We start from the raw sequence: 26547 nt of genomic DNA on the forward strand, positions 1-26547 counted from the left end.
TTATGTCCGATCGATATGAATAAGTTCGAAGTTCTAATCAAGAAAAGAAAAATTGTGCTATAATTTTACATCTAAAATAAAAGGAAAAAATGTGAGGCTTATAAAAAAATTTAACTATAAAAACAAACTTAACATTTTGTAGCTAAATTGTCCCTTTTATCTCTTTTATTTTTCTCCCACTCTCGCCTTTTTAATTATTACTGAAAAAAAATAAAAATAAGGTAATAATATAAATGATATAATAATACAAATTATTATATTATTACCTTATTTTAGAGGCAAAAAGTTTAATTAACGCGATTACAAGGAACAAATTATTATCTTACTGTCATTATATAATAAATTTTTTAGGCGAAAATAAAAGTGCGAAAAGCTGTGGCGCTCAAAATGCAACAAGTAGCGAGAAAATATGGCGGCGGCTACAGTGACGCTCTGTTCCGTGCTTTCCCGCCTTTTTCGATTTATCGTGTTGTAGATCATAGATGAATACGTTGAAGTCGGTGTGTCAATGTGTCGAATCAAAATCGTCCGGAATGCGTTAAGAAACTAGTGAGATATTAAATTCTAAGTGCGCGAGGAATCAAGGAACGTCCGATTTAAGATTTAGAACGAAGTATGGATCCGAGCGAGGTCGAATTCCTCGGTGAGAAACAATTGGTTAGCATAGTTCCGAACTTCAACTCCGACGTGATCTACCTGATCTCGGGTTCGGTGGGACCGTTTCGCGCTGGTCTACCCGTCAAGGTGCCGATCTGGCTCGCTGTGTGTCTGAAACAGAAGCAGAAGTGTCGTATCGTTAGTCAAGAATGGATGGACATCGAGGACCTGAACGAGCGAAAGGAGATGGAGAAGATGTCCAAGTATGTCTTTTCAAAAATTCATTGTCATCATGTAATGCAAAGTTGCATTTATCTGCTGATTTCTCGTCTGAGTATTTCAGTACATCATGTCCGATTAGTAGTAAGATAAATTCCACATTTTCATTTTATTCATGAAAAATTTGATGTGCCAGGTTGTTCACAGAGATGCCAAGTTGTCATTATATGGATGAAAGTCAAATCTTGCTAAATGTGGCAAACGATGATATTCCTGACGCAGATGGAATCAGAATCGCTGTGAAGGTAAGTAGGTAAGTTTAATTGGATCTAGTATGAGAAGTACATTTATATGGAGGATTGAAAATTATATATAGAAATTGTTCTATTGTAGGACATATGGGATATAAGAATGTCTAAATTGCGCACATCCGTTGATGCTTTTGTAAAGAGTGAAGGAGTGCATGCGAGATTGGATCATCTTACTGCTATGGAGATCAATGGTATACGTCCACTATTGCCACATGCGTTAGATCAAATGTTACGGATACAGGCTGTAAGTATAGAATTAAAAAGTTTTTTAATTTATTTCTTTATTCTGCTTTTTTATGTATGTACACATTCAAAAGCGCCTAAATGAAGTTTTTATTATATATCTTATTTTTTTGATATCAGATGATTTAATTTGTATGTATATTAGATATAATAATTCGTCGCAGACAAATAATTTTTTAGTCACAGTATATAAGATATACTAAAATTTTGGGAAGAATAGACCTGTTTTCAACAGCCATGATTACAAAAATTATTTTACAAATAATCTTGTCTTCATATTATTTTTGCAGGCGAATATAGGAGAAACAAATTCTCAGCAAAGTGGAAGTAATAGTGCAAGTAGTAGTAGTACCTATTAATAGTAATGGTAATAGTGTGTGTATAAATAGTATGTAATATCTAGTTATTTATATTAATGCTATTGTGATATTATCAATAGAGAGATGATTATTTTTATAATTTTTATACAATTTAAGTGTTTCAATCAAGAAATCACATTTAATACTTTATTTTCTATATGTATGTTATAATATATATAAATCTTAATATGTACTTTAGTATTTGAATATTCAAATGTATTGGATCACATAGTACAGATATAGGAAATAAAGAAGTATTTAAAACAAGATATATTTTATATGTGAATATTGTATAACACTTTTATTAGCTAGCTTGTTCTCAAGATGTTACATATATTCACTAGCATATCTCGATCACATTTTCTCATTATCGCTATATATAATAGGTGCGTATTTACATCAGTGAATCATTGTCTCGATTACTTTATTCGTTGTCCATTATCGTATGGCATTCCGCATTTATATTTACATTTATACTAAATTTATAGTACATACAGTCCCTTAACAATCTTTGATTTTTTCTCCTTAAAAATAACTGCGCAATTATAAGGCCACTTAGAAAAATCGAGGCATTTCATTCGTTTATTAGAGCTTTCGAAGATTTAGATTTGTGTAATGAATAAGAAATTATTAGATAAATAGTAAAATTATTTGCAAAATATCGCGCGATAAATAGATTAATATTAAATTTCAGTGTGCTTCAATTCTATAAGAAAATAGAAATTTACATGAACAATAAAATCTCTCAAAAAAATAAAAGAAATACAAAAGATTAGGAAAAAAAACGCATTTTGACTCATTACATTTGGCAGTGTTAATAAATTAACAATTATTGACAATATTCGTGCATAAATAAATGAAAATTTTGTATTATGATTCGAGAATTATTAAACAGGCAGGTTTCTCGTTTTTTCAATCAATTTAAATTTGAACTACCGTGACTTATTTAAAGCGACATAAGTACGTTCTGCTCAAGCAAGTACTTGGAAATATCACATAAAGTCCGTTTTCAGAAACTTAATGTTTCTTCAGATTTATTAACATGTTTCCTTAGACCGCTACGATTTTACTAGGATCAACCTTAACTCGAATAAACATAGTGTCGTCTTTAACGAAATGTCGCTTTTTCACCATTTCGTGAGAAACAAATCTTGGGAAGCCAAAACCAAGAGAATCCGGTTCGCGACTCGGTCGTTGAAAATTCTTCCAAGTTGGATCTGGTATGAAGCTTTCCACAATATTACAGGCCTTTTCTGCCACGACTGTTTGATCGAACATCGTGAATGATACACTGTGCGAAAACGGCCATCGGAGAAGCGCGTCATATTCGCCAGGCAGTATCTTTATGTATATAGAGATATGACTGCCCTCTCCAGTCCCGTTTCCGTTTAAGAAAATGGAAGCCTATAAAATCGAAAACTTTTTTTAACAAATTGAGATTCAACAATTTTTTAGTTATACAGATGATGCAATTATTTACAAATGTTCATCAATACCACAACAATAAAGATAGCCAAATTTAGAATAAATGGATTCTCTTTTATATATTTGAAAAAAGGAGTGGCTAATACCAAAAAAATACGTAAATGAGAATACGTAATTGAGAAATTAATTTTTTTCCTTATTATGTATCTTATATAATAATTGTAATAATAATTCTTGTTATACAATGCTATTTAAAATTCTTGACTTGCCAATTGTATTTATATTAAATTTTGATTATATTAATTTACTTTTATAATATGCAATGAATACAATTTATTCTGTGAGAAGCTCATGTATTATAATTATAATATTATACATTTATTATGACTGTTTCTGAAGTGAAGTATCACATGACTTATTATTTATGTCCAACAATTCATTGTTAAGATAATCAAGAGAATAATGAATATCAAAAAGAAAATCGGATTGAAAGTTGCAACTGAATCTAAATTATTGATTTATATAGTGTTTCTTATGTCTACCTGTAATTTATATCCGTATTGACTAGTATAAAAAGGTGGACTAATAAGCTCCATCCCTTCTTTCGCTTTCGCTTCTGACATTTTAGCAGCATAATCCGTGATCTTCCATATAAGCGTGCCCGTGTAATTTAACGATAGCTTGCTGATCGCCGATTTCAAGCTGGTTATTTGGTGTTGCTGCTTCGTCACCAGACTACACATAAGACTTAGATGCATCTTTGCAGACTCCTCCAAATGTTTATCCAGCGAGAATCTATTTCCCTATTCCAAAAATATCGTGGCGTCATACTTTTTGAACGATAATATTAATAATGAATGCTCTTTACTTAAAAAAATATGATAAGATTTTATCGTTTAATTTTTCAAAAGTCTTTTATTAATAAAGAAAATTAATTATAAATTATTTCTTAAAATTACTCGAAATTATGATCTAATATTTGAAGTTTCAAATTGATTAATATTAAGCAATGTATTTCTTTTTTATTTGTTCTATTTATCTATTCACGCGAAGGAAAATCATAGTTTCCAATATTATAAAAAACTGAAATCCAAAAAATTAAAGTAAAGAAAAAAAAAACATCAAATACTTTGTCATATTTCGATATGATGATACTTGAAACATATAAAAGAAATTTCGGATTTCTTCATAAATCAATCTCTTATTTCAAATGTGGGGTATTCCATTTCGCAGAAATAAACCTGTTTTCGCTACGCTTTAATTTATTTATCTTTTATTCAACGGATATAATGCACGAAAAAATAGTACCTTGAAGCGGCAACCGGCGTCCTTGAATGTACAGGAAAGTAGATGCGTGGTGCAATGATCCTTCAGATGAACCTCGAGATCTTCTCGAGGTAGTACCGCGGTTTCGCAACGATGAGGACATGCAACCGGGAATCGACCGCATTTCGCGTGATGAGCGCCAAGCGTATCAAAAACGAATTCTTTGTTACAGTAACGACAGGCGACCAGTCTTTTAGCGCACTCTCCCAGCTTGTGTTGGCCGAGGTGTCGCCTCTGCACCTTCATTCCACACTTGTTTTCGCAATAAAGAGGCTCGTAGCCGCATGTCCCCGTGTGTTTCTGCAAGAATTATATTTACTTACAATTATTTTCGGAATCGAATAATTCTTCAAGGAGTCGATAAAAATCGAATTTCCAAGAAAGAATTCCTAGAAAGAATTCGTTTATTTCGAAGTAAAAAAAGAAAGATAAAAAAAGAATAGAAAGTAGTTGGTAGTTGGTAGTCTCGATAAGATTGACTTCCAAGTGCTTCCGAGAACTTGAGGCTCAAGTCTCATTAATTCTCGGAATTCATTTTACCTCTAGAGTGTGTCCGGTGAATTCTTTGGCACAAAAGTCACAACGGGCCCTACGCTGAGCACAGGTATACTTCAAGTGATCCTCCATGAGTACACGAGGAATCATCGCCCCGCATTTATTGCCGCAAGGAACTGCATCGTGTTTACACGTGTTCAAGTGCGCCTGTGATAAGAGGCAAAATCTAAATTTAGTCGGTCCGTTCGCGATCTCATTTTCCCATCCCGCAATACCGAATCCTCTTTATGGTGACTTTACCTTCAACTTCCTCAGCTCATCCGACCATTTGCAACCGTCCTTGTGATGTATGCAGTATACGATGGAGCCCATTATTGCCTTCTTTGCCTCCGTATCTGGGAAGTTCTGAAAAAGATCAAGACGAGGAAGATGTTATTTGCCTTTGTCCGTTTCGCCGTTTCGCCGAAATGTAAAACAGTCGGTGCGCATACACCGTAACCCGTAAAATGTAAACGTCTGGATTATTAACCGATCAAAATCTGAAGTTCTCCGAGAGTCTTTTGGCGAAGTTCCGTTATCTCGCTTCAAGATACTCTGACTGTTCCGCGAAATATTTGCACAGTAAAATATTTTTATAATCCTTCTTAAATCATAGACAGTTTCTCCTTCCCTTATTGGAGATATAAAGGAGAAATATTTACTTTACGAATAATCGTAAATATTGCCATCATGAACATTTTAATTAATTAATTATTCACAGACTCGAACAGCTCGAACCGAGAATTATTTATTTCGAACCGTTTGTTCCGCAATTTAATTACCTGAATCTGTAATAGTCAAAATACAGATCCAAATTATTTAGAATAATGCCACTGGACTACCTTTTGAAATAGAAAAGCGATAATGGAGAGCCTCGCTGTGGGAGATGCTGCCTCATGCAGAGAACCACGTGGATGGTTCAAACCAAGAATATTTTAAACCTATTGTCACATTGTTTGAGGTTAGTGACACGAGTCTATTTCCAAATTTATTTTGATAGAAACATCAATGTCAAAAATACTTTGTTTTTACATCATCGAACTAATATATATAATAATAATTTAACAATATATAGCAATAATAATTTGTGCCAATCGGAATTGGAAATAGTGAAGAAAAAATTTTTAATACAATTACATAGTAGTAGTTTAAGGCAGTGATTCGTTGTTTCGAGAATTTTGGAAGAATTTTAGTAAAGAGGATTGCCTCAAGAATATATCCTCGTCATGTCAGTTTAGTACAAGACGAGTTTGCAAAGGGGGTTGACATAATAATTGAGAAAAAAGTGTGTTAATATAGGCGCATCGCTGGGAACAATTTTAAATTTCTCTCTTTACGTATGTGACTTCTTCGTCGAGATCATTTCCTTGAAAAACGTGCCAGTTCAGGAAAGGGAGTCGTGAGATGTGATCAACCTTTATGCCATTCCTACATAGATAGACATCCGGCATATAAATGTGCGTGTGCGAGAACGAACAACACGCTCGAAGGTGCTTGCAAGTTGAAACCTGCATGACCAGCAAGGTCGAAGAACCTAACGCAACCAGCCCAGCCGTTAGCGGCGAGATACAACATACAAACAGAAAAGAAATGGAAGAGACGGGTCTACCTTCTCGCTTTCGAGATCGTTTTAAAATCGCTTTCATATCGAACACTTCGAAATTTGAAACGCTTTGAGAAAAAGAAAACGAAGACACATATACGATACGAAAGTGGAGAACTTGAATTATTACTTATTAGCGACACAGGCTTAAAATAAACGTCGAAAGAGATAAGTTGGAGCATAATCAAACGCGTCGTGTAAAAGTGTAAAAGTGTCATATCGAAAGGATCGAGAATTAAAATTGAAAGATATTGAGAAAGAGATAGAGTTATTAATTAACGAACAAACGAATAAAATTCCGCTCCAAATCTAACGTAAGACATCCAGTGTTCTCTTTTCGAATAAGGCTCTTTTCACATATTAAATCTTCAATATTAGAATACCAGGCACCGCGGCAGGTAAGCATGACGTTACGGTAAAGTAACGGACAATCGATCTTCGCATGTTCCACTTATTCTTCGTACCTCGCAGCTTCGAATGTTCAATGTTCAACGTTTAATGTCATTGCCATCATGAACGATCGATTGGTGTAATTTATGGATTTTTTTTTCCTTTGTCCGCGTGACCTCGACGACGCAGGTGCGATCTAAATCAAGAATGTTTTATCAACGAGCAAATCTTGATTGATATTCTCGATTATTATCCTTTCAGGTTGCATAATTATTTGTCATTTCGTATTATTCCATTTTTTGAATATTGAAGAGACAATATTGAAAATTTGATTAATTGCTCGCGTTACTCCAATTAACAGTTTTTATCTTCATCAGGCTGTTTCGGGTTGGGGCTTCTTTAACGAGCTCTATTGAATGTATCGTGCTCGATGTAAATGGCTAAAAATGAGATGTAACCTTACGCTCGCCTTGACGATATCAGTTCCCACGTATTCCCACGAATTCGACCACTGTTGCGAACTCCATTCGAATGACCAGCTCTTTTTGAACGTACGGCCTTGGCGAATGGTCGAAAATTAACATACGCGACGACGTGCCTCCTCGGTCTCATCGCCTCCTCATTCCCAAAAAAACGACCGAATCAATCGAATAATAAAACTGAGGTAATAAAGACCGAACGTTTTTAACTGTTCGAAGCACGGCAATCACGATACAAAATTGTCTTTTTAGTTTTTTCATGTTTCAAATTCACTCCAATCTTCCGAATGGTAGCTTCATCATTGCTCGACCATTACTTTGCAGATAACTGATTAATAACTGATTTATCTATGATGCTTTCAGTCCTATTAGATCTCGAAATAAACACGATATTATTAAGGATCAATATGATCAGAGTTTAATGTAATATAAATAGAAACACAACTCAACGCGCACATTCCAAATGTCTTTATATCTCTCTCAAAATAGACATTTTAAATTCTTGTAATATCTTACATAATCTTAATCCATTACATATCTTATATCATTCGTCACATATATGTATGTATTTATATACATAAATATTACATATACATTTTCGACTTCTTTAGTAGATCTTTTTTTTCTAAAGGAAGTTCAATTTCTCCTATCCTTCAATGTAGCGAAGGCAAAGATTTTCAGATTCTATGTCACAATTTCTACAAACTAGGTGAACTCGTGAAGAAAGAAAGAGTGATTCCTATTCTTTCTTATTCACGTGTTTTTCCACGCGGAATATTTTGACAATTGTACATAAAATTTTTCAGAGGGAGAGAGAGAGAGAGAGAGAGAGAGAGAGAGAGAGAGAGAGAGAGAGAGAGAGAGAGAGAGAGAGAGAGAGAAGTAGGTAGGTAGATAAATCGAGAAGATTGAGACGGAGGAGACCGTCCATTCGCGTCGCTAAAACCAACAATTGTTTATTTTAGCGGTCTATATGAGATGTAGGATGCGCGTAAACGGATGAGGTTCCCCATGGCGGCTTCCCCTCGCAGCGGGCTGCGCCCATGCCGCGAAGCGTAACGTTCTCGTTCACTCGAACGGCAGGAACGGAGGAGCTTATCGTTGTGGAATGCGCGACGAGGAACAATGCGCGCGAGGAAGAGGAGGAGAACGCGCGCCGCTTCCGGCGTAGATCGACCGGGAAACACCGCCGTCGACGTCGTCGTCGTCGTCAACGTGGGAAGAGGGGACGAGAGAAGACAAGAGCTTTTAATACAATACACCGTAATTGCCGTTTGTTGCACTAAACGTAACCCGTGTTATCTCCCGAGCATTCCCGAGCAGCGAAGGATGACATGGGGGAACCACAAAAGGTCGCGAATGCACGCGCTCCTACGTTGACTCGAAACGTAGGTGAACGGAGCCATCCCGGAGGGACCCGGTGCACCTGGCCTTCGTTCGGCTTAGGAAGTTACTCTCCCCGTGGGAGAAGATTCTCCCGCAACTTCTCCCACTTTTCGAATAGAAATGCTAATTTACGTTACACATCGATTGTATCTTCCGCTTAGAAATTCTTACATGACAATGAAAGAACGTGTTAGAATCCCGAATGGGATTCTTTCCGGTGAAAATCTGTAAAGATACGCATACATCTGAAATGAATTTGATTTTTTTTCGACTGTATAAAATTGCGATTAGATTCGATCTAATAGACTTAGTCCTTGACAGAATAACTGAAAATATCTTCATTCCTTTCCAACGTTTTTCAGATAAATCTTTTTTTTTTTTTTTTTACACGAATAAGAATTAGAAGATAAAATTCAAGCTGTGAGGTCTGGAAGATCTGCGTTCGGCAACTTTGTTTGCCCAATGCTTGCCCAACGTTTGCCAACGTCGGTCAATCGCGGTCAATTTAACGCATTCCCGTCTCGAGACGCCTTTTCAGAGATCCGGAAATTGCGGCGAGTAAGTTAATCGTGAAGTACTCGGGTTCTTTTAACCGGATACCTCGCGTCACTGCCGCTCATTGGATCGAGGCAAGGCGAGATATCGTGCGGGCGAGAAGGAGACCCGGCGCAACGGGAGGAGAGGTCGAATGCGACTTCGGAAGCGATCGAGGCCATCTGTTACGCTCGGTTCCCACGCTTCCGCTGGCCCGCCGGTCGTGCCTTACGGCTCGGCATTTTATTCCAGTGAGACGGCGCTCGCTCACGCACGAAGTTCCACGAATCATATGGGCGCGAAGAAAAGCCCGGGTCTCGGCTCTTGGCGACTGGCACATCTGGCGACAATATTCAAACGCGACGCGGTGGCTGTCAAGAAGAACCGTTCACCACCCACAGGGAATTCTCGTGTATACGTGTCCTGTAGTCAACGATCCCGACGTGATCGACGTAAATCTATTCCCGGTGTTTCGTCGCCGGAAGCGACCGTTGATATCGGAAACCACCACGTTTCCGCTAATACATTATTTAACGATGGCTTTTTCTTCGCACGGAATTTACATGTTCGCTGATGTTCGACGAAAACGATCGCAACGAAAAAAAGCAAAATTCCATCCAACGAAATGAAGACGAGTATATGATATGTTGTTTAGATATATGTATGCTTATCACACGATCGTGTGTGCGGTGTTGTGTAAAAAAAATATGCTAGCTGTTTTGAATTGAAAAAGCATCGCCACCCTGTTAATAGCGTACGAACTTGGCAAGTAATGAAAAAGTCAAAAGGAGATGAGAAAAAGGCAAAAAAATTGAAAAAAAAAAAAAACAAGTAAGAAAGAAATATGTCAAACCTCGTCGGTAATTATAGGCGCTTTGTCCATGGTGTCGTTGATCGGACTGGGCGGCGACGTGGGGCTAGCACTCGGGCTTACGTGGAAAACCTTGGCCTCCTTGGCGGGTCTCTGTGGTGACACCCTCGCCGGGAAGCTCAGGGTCTTGGTCCACTGCGACAGACCGCGCACCATCTTCAAAGTTAAAGTCACTAACGTCACTCGTGCAACCGAGATGACTCGAGCTCGCCATTCAGTTTCGCGGCTCGCGAAAGGGAGAGTCGCAGAGTTTCGTCGCGGTGTTTCCTACATGTAAATCGCGTTCCCACGGTCCCACAGGAAGTAAATTCGCGCTTCTTACTCGCGATCGTTTTCCCGAGAGAAGTCCCGCGACTCGCGCCAATTCGCGAGTGTCGCGTTCGTGACACTCGACAGGAAGTATCGCCCGCTCGACCTGACTCGACCTCCAGATGAAGCCTCGAGTACCCCCCTGTAGCAAACTCCAAAGGCGCGAACCGATATTCGAGTAGGCGACGGTTATTCTTCTTGAGCTCCGAGGAACGCACAAGACGGAGTTCACTGAGGGACTGACACGCAGGCTGTGACTAGTTCTGTAGCTCCTCTGGACCCCATCACAGTTCGATGGGACGACGAGGTAGTAGTGGTGGTTATACCGATGGAGGAGGAAGAGGAAGAGGCGGCGGAGGAGGAGAAAGCGGAGAAGGGGGAAGAATCGGTCGCGAGCCAGAAGAGCCGTTGGAGCGACCGGAGACTGGAAGCTCTCCGAAGGATGATGCGTCGTGTGATCATGCGAATGTAGTTTCCCAGTTTCTCGTTCTATATCCGCGGTTTATTATCTCCCCATAATTTCCTAAAATTTCTCCCAGTGAAGTATGGAAGCCCGAATACGAATCGACGACGAATAACGGAGGCAATCGTAAATGAATATGCCTGTAAGTCCGTTTCGTAAGCCGCAAATTCGAATCTGATTGGAAGATTTACGGGCGACTTTGTCAATAAACTTTAATTTAATTTAGTTGAATTAGGATCTCTACCTTTAGCGGCAGAAGTGGAAAGGGATAAAGGGCCAATTATATTACGATTAAGGTTAACAGACGTTGGTGAAAAACCGGTCTTTAAACTGATCCACCTCCGCAGGATAATAGACCTTTGTTTTGGGAGAAGATAACTGGGGGAACATGATAACCGGGAGAAGAACACCTGCGGGGGAAGGGAGGGAGAGACAGGTCGTGAATGAAGGAGCATGTGCATGTAAAACAGGAATGCGCTCTCTCTTTCTTCTCGTCCCCTCTTTCTCTCAGGTTTCTCGCGACGCGAGAACAGGTACGATCCTGTACAATCCTGTACAATCCTGTAGAGACCGCCTCTCGAAAAACGTTTACTTAGATCGTCCCACGATGATCAAGACATCGTTTCGTTTGTGACTTCGTTATAGCGGATAATTGTTGAAATCTCTTCGTCCTCTCTTTCCTCTCGATCGTCGTGAAATTTTCATAAGATGTTGCACGATTCGACAAAGAAACTGATCGTCGAAGGAGGGCTTTAAGGTGAAGCCCGATATCTGTTTCGATAAAAGGCCATTTCCGGTACGGCCCTTTGGGAAGAATTCGATAACGCAATCGAAAAGCAAGGAAGAAAGAGGGAAGAGGGAGGAGGGAGGAGGGAGGAGGGAGGGAGAGGGAGAGAGAGAGAGAGAGAGAGAGAGAGAGAGAGAGAGAGAGAGAGAGAGAGAGAGAGAGAGACGTGTTGCCAACTGCAAGTTTGTGGACAGTGAGCCGAGGTGGAAGGGGAGAGAAAGGAGATAGGAGGAGGGGAGGGAGATAACGACATTGCCGGACCTATATTGCAGCCCGGTATGCAACACCGTGCATTCAACTGTGCGCGGACCGGATCTAACTCAGCTGCGGCCTTCTTCGACCTTCCCCCCACCGATCGACGAAGGGAAGAAGCTCTAGATCCTAGCAATTGGCCATCCGAAATCTCGATTCGTCGTCGACAGTCGCGAAAACAACTGTCACGTTCACGGACTCGCGTGGATTGCTGTTCGATGAACAAATCTAAATATCTGCATTGTGCACGTCTTGCTCGCCAAGCGTTCGCCATCCTCGACTCGCTTTGGAGCGTAACGATTAATATTTCCGTTACCCCTTTACCGTCTTGATCACATTCTTCGTTTGTTCAATTCTTCTATTTTTTTTATCGAACAATTAACAGATTTAAGAAACTTTTCACTTGGAAATATGTGTTTAAGTATCACGAGTGAAACTATACTTTTTAGGAAACGTTAAATCTGGGAATGATTTTTTTTTTAATTATAAAAATTACATTTAACAAGTAACATGAAGATTGTATAAAAATGAAACAAAGCAATAAACCAGATGACATGAAATTTTTAATCGAACAAACAATAAAGCATTATATTAAAGCATTAAATTCGTTTTGTTCTCAATTGTCTATATGAGTATAAAAAGAAATATTACCCTTGCGAAATACCATCCTGTATGTGTTTTTACAACATACAGACAAGTTCGAGAGTCATATACTTGATAGAACAAATAACTGTTTAGGCTTTTAAATGTCAAGAGGCATCAATAACCCTTCAACCCCTTACTCGCACATATGTCGAGCTAAACTACCCGAGTTAGTAAGTTTCAATTTAAAATATGAAAACAAAAACAATATTATTTCATACACTTAAGATTTAACTTTTCAATTCCATTGAGTTATACATGTCTAAATTTAAAAATTTCCTTAACAGAGAAAGAAAAGACACACACTGCGAACACATTGTGTAACATAGCACAATATTTGAAATTCCTCGCGAAAAAGAGAGATCGGAATGATTAAAATGACGAAAGAGAGTAACGCTTTTAATCGGTCGTCTGATGACATATTGCTCAATCGACGATCGTGCGCTTTAAGTAAGTACTTCGCGCCGCATCTGCATTTGTCCCTCGATCACGTGGCCCGCAGGTGGAAAACGCGAGTGTGCGCGAGCAATCTGCACGATCGCTATCCGATCGGAGAGTTTTCTCCTTTCAGGTAGGGGATTTTGGTTGAATCTTTGTACGCGTTTTGCGCCCAGACGGAGCACTCCCCCCCCCCCCCCACCTCCGAGGGCAACAAAGGTGCGCTTTTTCGAAGCACGTCGGAGGGATACGAGGAGCACCTGGCAAGAGGCGGGATGGGAGGGATCGAGCACATGCGGAGGATAGGAACGGAACGCGCGCCGTCCGGGGAATAATGTTGGGAAGTGTGCAGCTGTCACAGCAGCTGCGAACCTCCTTCTATCTCCCTTTCTCTCTCTCTTTCTCGCTCATCGAGCCAGCAGCCTTCCTCCGGCGCCTCCTGCGCCTTTTGCGCCTCGCATCGGGCTGCCCGCTGCCTAATTCCTGCCCCGATATACTGATTCCTTTACAGATTCTTATATCCCTTTGCTACAGTGTATTCGCGAGCGCAGCTGGACACTGGCATAGCAACGGGAAATCGGAGGATGCTCTAGAAGCACGTCTCGGCGATTAAGATATATCCTTTAATTGATTTCACTTTTTGACTTTGAATTCGTTCAGAATTTATAATGCGCCTCCAAGAAATGTATTGTGAAATTATTCGAAAGTCAGATTTCAATCGGAATTATTTTGTTTTTTTTTTTCTAAGAGATACGAGAGATCTAGGGAACGATTCTAATCCGTTTCGAATTGTTTTGTAATAAATCTTCTGGTTATCGCTTTTGCTTTCGCCAATGTGTGCCGATTGTATTTTAATCAAAGAATCATATTCCTCTAGATGTAAAATAATTTTGTTTGAATATTTAAATGATAAAAACGATGAGGCTGTAACAGATTTTCTGACAAGGTCGGTAATTGTATTCATTAGTTATTCATAGTTTTTATAAAAGAATTATTTTCAAATTTTAATTATATTTCATATCTTTTACGTGACGTGCCGAGTAATATATTATTTTTAATAAGCGTTTATCTCTCGATCGTAATAAAGCAAAAGCCAGTTGTTTCATTAAATAAATTTAATTCGTGACTGTGATGATTTACTTTGTTACTGTAGGAAGACCCGCATCTTATCTCCGTTTTGAAAGCAACTCTACCACCATCGCGAGATGATGGAGAAAAAAAGCATCCTTGCTGCTTTCCGTGACGAAGAGATCTGCCTGCATCTGTGTCCGCATCAGCTGCCTCTTGTGTAAAACTAAACTTCCTACCGTGCCCACACATCTGCTCTCTCGTGGCATATTTGTAATGGATGTTACGCGACATATCCTGACATAAGAGGAGAAGAACGATATCACATTCATTAAATAATAATTATAATTCTTTATTTTTTTATATCTCGCGTACTCGCATATTTTTTTTATGTCTCACGTATATAAATTGTCTGACGCTTGCTTTTTAAGTCACAATCCTATTTTTATTACGATACACATATATTATTCAAAACAGGTATGATTTTTGCAGTCACTTTACAATGTTAAATAATAATATGTAATCGAGGCGTTTAAACGGAAACGGTTTTGCTTGATTCTGTCGTTTAATTCTTTTCAATAAAAATATGTGATTTGCGACAGATTAGAAATAAAATCTTGTCTTCTTTCGAGTAATAAAAGATCGAACAGAATAAATGATATTTCTATCTTATATCTATATCCGGACGGTCACTTGCGATTATTTACGCTTGTGTAATCGACAGCTAGCTTGGAAGCGCAATGGAAGACTCGTGTCGCAAAACAGCCAGGTGAAAGGAAAGTTTCGCAGCGTTTCGTATACTAGATAAGTTGGTGGATTCTTCAGAGTAACACGGATCTCATATTATTCATATTATCTCATTTATCTCAGACCTTGAATTGAACGTTTCTTTCCGTTTCGATCGCGATGTCATTTTCAGAAAATTCTTCTAGCTATAGTTCTTGTTATTGTAGTTATAAAAAAAATAAACATTAAGAGATTAAGAATTTTATGTGCGCGTATGTGTTTGTTACAGATAAAATCATATCGGAGAAAAAGAGAGAAAGAGAGAAAGAGAGAGAGAGAGAGAGAGAGAGAGAGAGAGAGAGATCGTATTTGTAAAAAAAATAGTTTAATCTTCTCAAAATAAAATCTCAGCCTTTGTTGAAAGGAACTTTTACTTAATCATCAGGAATTTGAGATAAAAACAGTATCAGTGAGTCAAAGATAAATTATCTCTGCGCGAGACAAAACATTTCAACTTATCCTATTTTCTTATCACATTTTTCTTCGGATCCGGACTTCATTTTGAACTTGATCCCTAATCAAGTCACTCTAGAGCGTGGGGAATTTGGGACAGACCGCGGAGAGCAATCGGCACTCGCAGCTGTCGACAGCTTCCAGAGCAGCATCGGACAGCGGCAGCTGCATCGACGCATCACGGACGCCCCAATTCGATCGCGATCGGACGCGACGCTCGGCTTTTCCGCTCCTACGTGCACACGCGCGTCTACGTGCGCGCACGCGTGACGCGTATGCACGCGGTACAGTCGGGCGTGTTAAAACGGCGCCGATCGATTCACGAAGTTCGCGCCCGCGAAGACGTGAGACCGGGCGAGGCGACACGAGTCGTTCTTCACGCGCGCGTGCGCGGACCGCGCGGTTAATTGTCGCGAGTGAGCTCGCCCCTCCCTCCCCCATCTCCCCTCCTCCACGCTTCTAACGCGCTACGAACAATTTCCTCTTATAATGCCGAGTGGCGAGCGCGTTGTAAGAAATTATTTCTGCATCGCGTATGTACGTAGGTACATACGCCGATACTGCGCGCGACCAATAAGGGAAAGTTAAGTCGCGCTTCGCGCGAAAATACCAATGTCGCGGCTCTCCTCGTGACGTTGTATGTACGCTGTATGTATTGAACTCCCAGTTAGCGGTAGCGAAGATGGCGTTAGATGAACCAGGCAAGATCTTGAGGATATATTATCACCTATTTTTATTTATACAATAATTAAAAAGAAAAAATTATAGATTATTCTAGATCACATTTAAAAGTAACATCAAACATTTTGCGGCGGTTTAGAACCTGAATCAGAAATTATTTAATTAAATAAATAGAAAGATGTGCTTTAATGGAAATGTAATTGAGAAAAGTATCAATTTTTTATATAAGTACTTTAAGTATTCTAAATTATTTATATAAAGTTGCATTGCGATACAGAGATTAATTGTTCTGTAAATAAATATTAAATTTTTAATTTAACTAAATTTAACTAAATTTTTATTACAAACGAAATACGAGTGATCGTATAAATAAAATTAAATTTTTGATCCATGTTCTAAACCGCCGCTAAGCTTTTTTGTGTTAAATGTGGTTTAGAAAAATTTCTAAGTTTTTTTATTGTAAATATAAAAATTATAAAAAAATAGATGTAATACATTCTTAAGAATGACTCATGTCTATTTCTATCAACATTTGTTAATTATAATTTTGATTTAATTTACTCTGTATTTTTTTCTAATTCTTAAAACTAAAAAAAGCTAAAAATAAATTCTGAGATTAAAATTAGTCTAAAAATTAAGTTAATTTACATCGGAATTAATAGTCATTCATTGGTAGAGATGATCATTAATTCCGTTATTGGAAATTGAATCGATGAGTACGACGGTGTCGAATACCGAAGAAATAGTAAACAATTTTTTTTCCCATACTCATTGATAGAATAATTTCGTACTCGTCGTCCTTAACACGTAAAGCCGTGTCGGATAATCACATTCTCCGCGAACTTACCGTTTCAGATATCCCGGTGACATTATTGGTCGATTTACTCGCTCGTTCGCATCGAGGAATCAAAAGCAGACGTCAGTCGGAGGTGGACGGAGCCCGATGCCCTTTAACGGTTACTCAGCGTTAATACGCAGTGGTAATACCGCAAATCGTCAGGCAGGCGTAATCACAGACTTCTCGATCATTCAATCCGAAGTCTCAAACTCATACGAAGTCTTCTTCCAATCGCGCGTGGTTAAAAGCAAGTTTACCTTAAACTCATTTCCCTTCCCCCTAGACCTACAATCGACCTATTTCGTAGTCTCAAACTTTTTCCGAGCTTGGCGGAACCGGCGCGCGTTACGAATATTGTATAATCGCGATAAAACCCCTCCACACGGACGGTGGACACAGAGGGGCGGGATCGACAACGATCGAACACTGCGTGATCAGCGGCAACCTGCGGGAAGCGCCGGCGGGAGAGTTTTGCGTTTCTTACGAAACAAATAGACCCGTGGAGAGAATCCGTTTCCGCGAGATCCGTTTTCGGGTGTCGAGGGAGACGATGGGTTCGTCGCGCGGGGGTTGGTCCCGTCGAACTTGGACCCGTCGTCCGGGAAGTTCTCGCTCCTCGGAAGGGGAAACCTCGTTCGCGCAGTGTCCGTGCGTCCTGCGACAGCGTGAAGTCGACTGCACAATCGCGTGCGGTCGCATTACCGATGCGGAACGCGTCCTCCACGAGCGACGAGACCGAGGCCCCACCGCGCGCTAGGTGAAACTAAGGTCCCTCGGGATATCACGCTCGGCGGCGGGGCACACGCGGGCCCCGGTCCCCGCGTGTGTACGCCTAGTTGGAGGCAGGTGGCGGTAGACAGGTGAACGTGTTGGCGGAACACAGGAAGTGCCGGAGACAAGAGAGGGCGATACAAAAGCCTCCCTCCGCTGGAGGGGGCGGGGAGGGGGGGGGCAACGACGACACCACCGGAGCAAGGGGAGGGAGTGAGAACTCGCCAAGTGCCTAGAAACAGAATTACGAAGAAATGCGCGTAACAGCTGCGAGGGAACTTTCCGAAAAGCGCAGATTGTGGATTCTTTCTCTTCGAGAGAACTCGCTCCTTTTCGCGAATTATTGTCGTAATGTGATGACTTATCATTTTCGGACTAATCTTCTGCGGGAAATTTGTTTTATAAAAAAAAAGAAAGAGGGAAGAAATGGAAATATTGATTGCACTATTTGATTCGTTCATGAGCATATTTTTATTTTATTAGTATATTTTGGAAATAAAATCTGTCGCAAAAGATTGTCTCTCCAAAACGGCAAAATTATGATGCTATGTCTAATTTTCATTTATTTCTAAAAAAAAGTCATTAAAATTTATGAATTATTGGAATATTGCAATCTCCGTCCGAAAATTAAAGAGAGCCACCTTAAATAAGATATTTAAAATTAAAAAACGTAACAATAATCTGAATTGATAGAAGATTTATTACGGAATTGTTTAGAATGGATTGCTATTGAAATTATTAATTTTTTTCTTGAAAAACACAATACAAAATAACTGAACAATTTCGTAACAGGTTCTCTATTCAAAATTCGAAAAGTTAATCTGGATTAAATTTGTTATAAGAGAAAAGCCCTTTCATTATCAGAAGCTATCATTGTCCTCAACATTTTGATTGGAAAAAAAATCGGTTTTGTGGATCAACAGATTTGTCGTTAACTTAACATCGTCCCAAGTATTCTAAGAAACGCGCTACGACGCATAGCAATGAACACGTATGATGACGTAGCGGATGTCGTAATGATAACATTTAGAGTTGACTCGCTTCTATCGTGTCATCTATGACATTTCGATAGTCTCAATAAATATATTTTATATGGTCTTCTGCTTGAATATCTCAAATCAATCTTCCTTTAAAAAAAAAAAAAAAAAATACGATTAGGACGTATCTCGAGACTCCTGCTCAAGAGGAGCATTTGAGGAACCTTTGAAAAAAGAAAAGGCATATCTTCGAAAAGCAGGATAGGACTCTGACCATCCCTGATCACATACGTACATTCCGTTTCTACTGGTTCTATTCACTCACGTCGCTAGAGTTCACCGTGCTAAGCAACAACATGGCGTTATTATGCCGCTTGCGATTCGCCGCGTACAGGAATAGCTCGCACGCATACGGCTCTCTCTCTCTCTCTCTCTCTCTCTCTCTCTCTCTTCTCTCTCTCCTTTACTCTTTCGCTTCTTTCTTTTCTCTCTTTCTTGGTACGCGCATACATATGTCGTTCATGAAGGAAAAGCACTCTTTCTTTCTTTCTCCCTTTCTCTCTCTCCTTTTTCCTTCTCTCTCTCTCTCTCTCTCTCTCTCTCTCTCTCTCTCTCTCTCTCTCTCTCTCTCTCTCTCTCTCTCTCTCTCTCTCTCTCTCTCTCTCTCTTTCTCTCTCTCTCTCTCTCTCTCTCTCTCTTCCCCTCTTTCTCTCTCGATGGAAGATGGCATATGCGGAGCACGACACCGTCCTCCACCGTTCTCCACCGGCGCAACGTGATGGTGAAGTCATTGACTGTGAAACCGGGATGACGAATATGAACGAGAAGCACGAGAACTTCAGATTCCGTTGATGTTTTCAACTACAATCGGAGATCAAAATATATCTCGTGCCTATGCATGAGTGTAAAATCTAACGCATAAATCGTAAATTATATTTATTGTGAAAAATAATATGATGATACAGATAACTTAAATTGATGTATCTTATAGAATTTGAACAGCAAAATATATAAAAGTATATATAAATATTATAATGAAAATTCTAAGTATCGGCGCTAATTTTTAATTGATTCAACATTAATTCGATGAGATTAATATCTTATAGTATATTTTTCGCCGAATGTAGTGAAATACTTGGAATTTATAACGAGCACTTAGTTTTAATTAAACTCTAATTAATATAATTGATGATTAATTTATCAAATTATACAAGTAATATTATTTTTTTATTAACATAGATATGATTGTTATTATATTTTCTTATCACTTGAAACGAGAAAAAAAAATTTGTTTCAAAATTTATTATTATATTATATGGACGCTTCATAAATAAGCGTAAATATTATCGACATAACTGTATATTTTATATGTTATTATTTGCATGGATATAATAAAAACATATCTTAAAATAGACATTTTAAAGATATTTTAAAAATTGGAAAAAAATAAAGAGTAAATTACACAGAGATTATGTAAATTAATTTACACTAGAAATAGATATAAAAGAAACATCTTGTTAAAATATATTTAGAAATATATTTTTATTAATTGATTAGACGAGATATATAAAACGATTGATCGATAATGAAGATTCTTTTATTATCGGAAGATATATTATCGATCGTAAAATTGCATTCAAATGTTTTAATCATATCAGTCACCCGCGAGAGAGGACGCTGTACGACGTTCACGTTTCTTCTCTATTCAATCTTTTTTTCATGTCGATGTATTCTTTTCGTGAGCGTAAAATGTTCCGGCACAAGTGTAAAACAAAATAAACCGTGTTGTAACCACAACAAACACGATATGTAGACAATTTTTTTATAATAAATACCATCTCACAAAGCAATAAATTTAAGGGACTGAATATAAAATAAATTCCGGAACATTTATTTACAATAAAAATAGTACCTGTCATACAAAATTCTGACCGACATCTCTCTTACATGTCAAACGTTCAACGAACGCGTTTGTGTTTATATACCGAAGGAACGAAACCGGGATGGCGATTGCGTCGAGGGGATTGTTTATACATTGAAATTGCATAGTGACGTTTTGTTCGGCTGATCGACGCATCATGTCTAACACGATAAGCGGCAAAAACTTGTTACGGCCGAACGGCCTGCAATGCAAGAATCTGCATGAGTATTTAAAATCACGTACTCCCGAGACTCTGAACAAGTTGTATCATAAGCCGCCTATATGCCTGGCCGTGTTCCGCGAGTTGCCAGTCATCGCCAAACATTACGTTATGAGGCTGCTGTTCGTTGAACAGCCAGTGCCGCAAGCGGTTATAGCATCTTGGTGCTCAAAACTCTACTTCGAGGAGCACCAGAAGGTGGTGCAAGTACTGAATGAGTTATTTGTGTGGAAGGAAGCATCTATACCCGGTGGACTACCAGGCTGGATCTTGAACAATACGTTCAAGAAAAATCTGAAGATCGTGCTGCTAGGAGGCGGCAAACCATGGACCATGTCCAATCAGTTGGAGACTGACAGCAAGCCGCGAGATGTAGCCTTCCTGGATTCTTATGCGCTGGAAAGGTGGGAATGCGTCTTGCACTATATGGTTGGATCCCAGCAGCAAGAGGGTAAGATTCTTTCTTGATTCTTTTCTTGAAAATGTATCTATCAGAATTGTATAAAAGGAAGCATATTGTAAAATAACACCGCATAAAATTTCTATGTCCTGCCATATTTATAAGAAGTTATTTAAAATAAATTATTGTCTTTAGGTATGTATATAACAATGTGATTTTTTTGCAAAGAGAACATTCCAATCTTTGACCAGGAGTTTCCTGAAATATATATTTATGGCCATTTCTTCTGTCAACAATTTTGAAATTTTGTGCCGACATGTATTGTACACACCATGTATTAATGTGAAAAAAATAAGATGTATATATATATATATATATATATATATATATATGCTTTCAATATTTCCTATTCGGGTATAACTTGTTTCTGAAGCACATCCTTATTCTGGATTATTTTGTAATTATATTTCATATCAATGAGGAAAGGTTGGAAATCTTTAACATATTTAGTATATTTTATAATATTACAATAGGTATATCTGCTGATGCTGTAAGGATCCTTCTACATGCTGGTTTGATGAAAAGAGACGAAGCTGACGGAAGTCCAGTTATAACACAAGCTGGTTTTCAATTTTTGCTTTTAGATACAGCTTCACAAGTCAGTTTCATTACAAGCTTTATCAGTAATATATTTTTTTGGCATACTAGTAAACATTTTTTAGTTTTATCTATCACAAATATTTTGCTTGTAGGTATGGTATTTTATTCTACAATATCTTGATACAATTGAGGCACGCGGTCTTGATTTAGTAGAGTGCCTTACCTTCCTGTTTCAATTAAATTTTTCCACTCTCGGTAAAGATTACAGTACCGAAGGTATGTCCGAAGGGCTCTTGACATTCTTACAACATTTAAGAGAATTTGGACTTGTATATCAACGAAAGCGCAAAGCAGGAAGGTAAATATAAATAAAATGATACCTGTTATTTGAAAAATCATTCAAACTTATTGATATCCCCATTAATTTATGTTGCAAGGTTTTATCCAACACGATTAGCATTAAATATCGCTACTGGTGAAACTAAACCATTAAGTAGAGATACAGATAAAGAAGGATATATAATTGTGGAAACAAATTATCGTGTTTATGCTTATACAAACTCCAATTTGCAAGTTGCGTTACTTGGACTTTTTTGCGAAATGTTGTACAGGTAAACATAACATATATACAAAATATACAGACTTAAATATTTATGGTTAATTGTATGTGCAGATTTCCGAATGTAGTTGTATCAATATTAACAAGAGATTCAGTAAGACAAGCATTAAAAAGTGGAATAACGGCTTCTCAAATAGTTGGGTATGTACGATGCTAATGTTTGAAATAGTTATATAAAAAATGTTTATATATACCAGTTTTATATCAATAGCTATTTGCAACAACATGCACATAGTCAAATGATAGAAGCAGGGCCACCTATATTGCCACCTACTATTGTAGACCAAATTAAGCTGTGGGAAAATGAAAGAAATAGATTTTTATTCAGTGAAGGAGTTTTGTATAGTCAATTTCTTTCGCAAACTGATTTCGAGGTTCTTAGGGATCATGCCGTCTCAACTGGAGTACTAATTTGGCAAAGTGAAAGGTAACTGTGATTAAAACTCAATTGTTTTTTTTTTTTAAACATTCATTATAAATTTCGTAACAAATACTGTAATTAGTAATGAAATATATTTCTTATTTTAGAAAAAGAACCATGGTAGTTACTAAAGCCGGCCATGATGATGTAAAAAAGTTTTGGAAACGATATTCAAAAGGCTCAAGTTAATGTTCGGTTATCAAGATTTAGTTATAAGTATTTTATATACGTTGTTTTGTTTTTTAAATAGCGATTAATATTACAAAAAAAATATCGTTCCAAAAAAGTGCCTAGAAAAACTGGAGAATGTAGCATTCTTGACATAGATTGAAGAAATAACTTCTTTTAAATCAATGCCAAAGCTCTCTCAGGTCGGACTAGGTTTTGATGATGCAACAAGTGTGATATTGAATTAATGAAAAAAAGTTTCTAGATATTTAATGTTATCTGTTTTATTCCTACTCCAATTATAAAATTTATACAATGAGGAGAAAATTATTCGACAATTTGATTTATCATATTCAAATCTATCACCATTTCTTACACCAATAAATAAATTTCACATCGGAATAAAATCGTCAACTTAATATCTTAACACCAACTAGCATTTTTAATTGCGATAGATTTTGATCCAGGATTAATGCCATCATAGCACTTCCTACACTCACTTTTTTCGTTCCTCCTTTTTGCAGTGCTCATATCTTATGTTTTAGTTTTAGAGCAGAAAATATACTATGATAGTATAATCCGAATCAAAATCCATTGCATTCGAAAACACTATTAATATATTCGAATCTTGATATAGCGTAAATTAACATTTCTCTTGCAAATATAGCAGCATTACATTTATAATTTGAATCGACAGTTATCGTATACAGATGACAAAAGACAGCAGATAAAACTATAATTGGTAGTTCATTGTATCCTTAATAAGAAGAATATTGGATTATATTATAATTATTCAATTGTTCATAATCGATCATGCGCTATATCGAGCATTAAATATAGAAATATTAAATAATGCATTATTATCTGAACTATTTCAGAACATATTCTTCTCTCACGTATGGACGTATGGAGACAAATTTTATGCAGAATGATATTCGTTTTAGCAACTCTATGTATCTCCAATAGTGACATATTTGAGAAAAAGAATGGATCTTTAATTGAAGCATTTTACCGCGTCAGCACGAGTCCCAAACATTTGAAGAATCAAGAGCTTGCTGTCAACGTTGTGGCGCTGCTTTTGGTTTTGGCATTTTAGCTAGTATAGCCGGCATCTCATTTTTCTCGTCATACTTCTTCCACAATTCGTACAGATTGATTATATACCGTGCTATTTCTTGAATCTTTTCCATATCTGCGTTTAATTCTGCAAACCACGATTTGAGATCCTTCTGTAATATCACACAAGCTATTTGCAAACAGCCTGTGAAAAAAAAATAAGAATTCTTTTGATGTTTCCTCATGATACTATCGACAGAATATCGATAACATGACCGATAAAACAAATGATTATTTGTATCTTACCGATAGCTATTTGATAAGGTGGATATAACAAACACACATCTGTTCTTAGACTATCATTGATAATACGCCACGCAAGCGGAAGTAGCTGATCGTCTGATCCTACATCCTGAATTAATGTTAATAAAGGGCGATATGGTTGATATACTATTAAACAACAATCCAAATGTTCCAAAAGATAAAACTCGCATTCCAAAATATGATTTGTGCGATATGGAAAATCTTGCGAATACGCATATGCAAATTTGTTCTTAACTGGGAAATAAAGGGATCAAATAAATATTTGTTTAAATGTATATTGAACATCGATATAACAGTGGATAGCAGTATATCATGGAACTTACTTACACTTCCCATTGTCGATATCAGTCTAGTGTTAGAAATTACTCCAAATTCTTCTACTTTCGATGCAAGAAAGACTGTGGTAGGAGCTAATAATAGAGGATCTATGCATTTTAAGCTATTGCGTGCATAAAACCTTTTAAAATAAACTGTCGCAGTGGCTATCACTTGTTGTCTCAATTTTAATTGTTCGCCTATCATCTGTATCACTAGTGACAGGAATTATGCATACATGTAATTACAAGTAATTACATCACATAAGAATGTATGTTATAATGAGAATCATGCGGCCAAACATAGATTACTTCAATTATTTTAATTAATTTCACTTTAATTTTAATTTATGTACTGAATCATTTAATATTGCAAAATTGACATAGAAAAAGACCAATTGGAATTTATTGGAATGATATTGGCTTAGTTTATAGGCAGTCAATTGATACACATATGAAATTGCATATTTGTGCTCTAATTAACTTAGTTCGTTAAACAAAAAAAGAGAGCAAATGTCATTCTATATGGTATCTGTATGGTGTCTTTGATACATATCATTGCTATTATTTGCACTAGCAGTGCTATTATTTTCACCACAAAATCATTTAATACAAATATACTATTTAGTATCAACTAGTGGAAACTGCCACTGCATTTATCGCATATTCTGAGGATGTCTGCTATTAATTTGTTGCCATATTACAGGCAATTTGTTTGCTAGATATTTTTAACTTTGTATTATAATTCACAAGATTAACAATCTACTAGAAATATCAACAGAGACGTTTTAACAGGTATACTTTGAAGTTTACAAATCCCACAGCCACATATTTCAACTTACTGCTCGAGAAGAAAATAAATATCTTCTGGTATTCCTCTTCCGTTAGTACCGATAGATCATGTTGGCGCTCTCTGATTAAATCCTGTTTATCCAATAACCACTGTTGACTGTGGAAAATAGAAAACCTCGTGAAAATTACATTCATTAGGATCTTGTCGCGATTTGCAAACTTACTGATGCGAGCTCTGCCAAAAATTCCCGGCCATGCTATAATCAAATTATTCGCCTGTAAATTTTAACGTGTCAAAGTGCTAAATTGTCCTGTGCAGATCAGAGGTCTTGAGCGTCTGTTACGTTGGATGCGTGAAATAATTATTTCCTCGCATTTTCCATTTCGAACCTGCTTCGTGATTCTCGTGAATGATCGACGAAAAGCGACGAACCTCGTCTCCCGAATTTCTTCTCTCCACGCTCGAGATCAGGATCCTTGATGTTTTTCGTGACCGGGTATATATCTCGTGTAGAAAATAATTGTTCAAATTCTGAAACATTAATAGCAATGTCAAGGAACAAGTAGAAACGGCTTTCACTCTGTTATCGTATGCGTATACAAATATGCGTTACATGCGTGGAAAGATGCGGGATAATGAATCCTCTAGAAAATCTATCGATCGGCGAATGATTCGCCAAGTAGTAGTCCTATTTCGTTAATGCGGGTACAGTTGTAAATTTCAATTGTTGTTTAACGTATGGAACAAGAGAAGAGACTAGATTAGTGATAACGGATAGAAATTTCGCTGCAAGCAATTCTGCCGGTTGAATCGGCGATTTAATTACTCGAGATTTGATCAGGATGGAGTTTTTTTTTTTTTTTTTTGATGAGTTTTGGAACGCACTCCCGCTAGTTGTCGACCGTATGACATTTCCTCTTCGTTATCGACAATTTTGTAGTTCGTTTTATCCCCTGTATGCTCACGCCC

At 37.6% G+C, this 26547-nt stretch overlaps 4 protein-coding genes across 7 annotated transcripts; 2 read left to right on the top strand and 2 right to left on the bottom strand.

Moving 5' to 3' along the window:
* The first annotated feature begins 12 nt into the window (after positions 1–12).
* On the top strand, positions 13–1996 carry Psf2 (DNA replication complex GINS protein PSF2-like protein). Its single transcript, XM_089084232.1, has 4 exons — positions 13–860; positions 1013–1121; positions 1210–1371; positions 1661–1996. The coding sequence occupies exons 1-4, from the start codon at positions 616–618 to the stop codon at positions 1727–1729; spliced, it is 585 nt and encodes a 194-aa protein (XP_088940358.1). The 5' UTR covers positions 13–615; the 3' UTR covers positions 1730–1996.
* A 6-nt stretch (positions 1997–2002) lies between these two features.
* Traf4 (TNF receptor associated factor 4) lies at positions 2003–17821 on the bottom strand. Of its 4 annotated transcripts, none has more exons than XM_011639660.3 (7): positions 17004–17821; positions 10260–10433; positions 5276–5380; positions 5021–5182; positions 4463–4780; positions 3697–3957; positions 2003–3133 (listed from the first exon to the last, which is right to left on the bottom strand). In XM_011639660.3, exons 2-7 carry the CDS (start codon positions 10431–10433, stop codon positions 2780–2782), a joined length of 1374 nt encoding a protein of 457 aa, XP_011637962.1. In that variant the 5' UTR covers positions 17004–17821; the 3' UTR covers positions 2003–2779. The 4 variants fall into 4 exon arrangements, with proteins under 4 accessions (XP_011637962.1, XP_011637963.1, XP_011637964.1 ...); XM_011639661.3 differs by having other exon boundaries at positions 10260–10412; positions 17004–17820; XM_011639662.3 differs by lacking the exon at positions 10260–10433 and having other exon boundaries at positions 17004–17820.
* A 2609-nt stretch (positions 17822–20430) lies between these two features.
* Positions 20431–23498, top strand: mrn (general transcription factor IIH subunit 4 marionette). The gene is made up of 7 exons (XM_011639658.3): positions 20431–21334; positions 21817–21941; positions 22036–22241; positions 22321–22494; positions 22557–22643; positions 22714–22929; positions 23031–23498. The coding sequence occupies exons 1-7, from the start codon at positions 20821–20823 to the stop codon at positions 23110–23112; spliced, it is 1404 nt and encodes a 467-aa protein (XP_011637960.1). The 5' UTR covers positions 20431–20820; the 3' UTR covers positions 23113–23498.
* On the bottom strand, positions 23350–26473 carry CycC (cyclin C). The gene is made up of 6 exons (XM_011639659.3): positions 26192–26473; positions 25802–26109; positions 25628–25734; positions 24795–25001; positions 24454–24705; positions 23350–24352 (listed from the first exon to the last, which is right to left on the bottom strand). The coding sequence occupies exons 2-6, from the start codon at positions 25831–25833 to the stop codon at positions 24150–24152; spliced, it is 801 nt and encodes a 266-aa protein (XP_011637961.1). The 5' UTR covers positions 25834–26109; positions 26192–26473; the 3' UTR covers positions 23350–24149.
* Positions 26474–26547: the final 74 nt, after the last annotated feature.

This window comes from Pogonomyrmex barbatus, unplaced genomic scaffold (assembly GCF_055798465.1).
Source record: "Pogonomyrmex barbatus isolate J1 unplaced genomic scaffold, ASM5579846v1 scaffold8, whole genome shotgun sequence".
Classification (NCBI taxonomy): Eukaryota; Metazoa; Arthropoda; class Insecta; order Hymenoptera; family Formicidae; genus Pogonomyrmex; species Pogonomyrmex barbatus.

What these genes read in the sequence shown, in the direction of transcription:
- Psf2 (XM_089084232.1), top strand. Translation starts at nt 616, where the DNA reads ATGGATCCGAGCGAGGTCGAATTCCTCGGTGAGAAACAATTGGTTAGC. An exon ending in GAGATGGAGAAGATGTCCAA is followed by an intron (nt 861 to 1,012) that starts GTATGTCTTTTC and finishes TTGATGTGCCAG; the next exon opens with GTTGTTCACAGAGATGCCAA. An exon ending in GAATCAGAATCGCTGTGAAG is followed by an intron (nt 1,122 to 1,209) that starts GTAAGTAGGTAA and finishes GTTCTATTGTAG; the next exon opens with GACATATGGGATATAAGAAT.
- Traf4 (XM_011639660.3), bottom strand. Translation starts at nt 10,433, where the DNA reads ATGGTGCGCGGTCTGTCGCAGTGGACCAAGACCCTGAGCTTCCCGGCG. An exon ending in CGCCTATAATTACCGACGAG is followed by an intron (nt 5,381 to 10,259) that starts GTTTGACATATT and finishes GATCTTTTTCAG; the next exon opens with AACTTCCCAGATACGGAGGC. An exon ending in TCACCGGACACACTCTAGAG is followed by an intron (nt 4,781 to 5,020) that starts GTAAAATGAATT and finishes TAATTCTTGCAG; the next exon opens with AAACACACGGGGACATGCGG.
- mrn (XM_011639658.3), top strand. Translation starts at nt 20,821, where the DNA reads ATGTCTAACACGATAAGCGGCAAAAACTTGTTACGGCCGAACGGCCTG. An exon ending in TTTTAGATACAGCTTCACAA is followed by an intron (nt 21,942 to 22,035) that starts GTCAGTTTCATT and finishes TTTTGCTTGTAG; the next exon opens with GTATGGTATTTTATTCTACA. An exon ending in CTAATTTGGCAAAGTGAAAG is followed by an intron (nt 22,930 to 23,030) that starts GTAACTGTGATT and finishes TTCTTATTTTAG; the next exon opens with AAAAAGAACCATGGTAGTTA.
- CycC (XM_011639659.3), bottom strand. Translation starts at nt 25,833, where the DNA reads ATGGCCGGGAATTTTTGGCAGAGCTCGCATCA. An exon ending in ATCGACAATGGGAAGTGTAA is followed by an intron (nt 24,706 to 24,794) that starts GTAAGTTCCATG and finishes TTTATTTCCCAG; the next exon opens with TTAAGAACAAATTTGCATAT. An exon ending in ACCTTATCAAATAGCTATCG is followed by an intron (nt 24,353 to 24,453) that starts GTAAGATACAAA and finishes TTTTTTTCACAG; the next exon opens with GCTGTTTGCAAATAGCTTGT.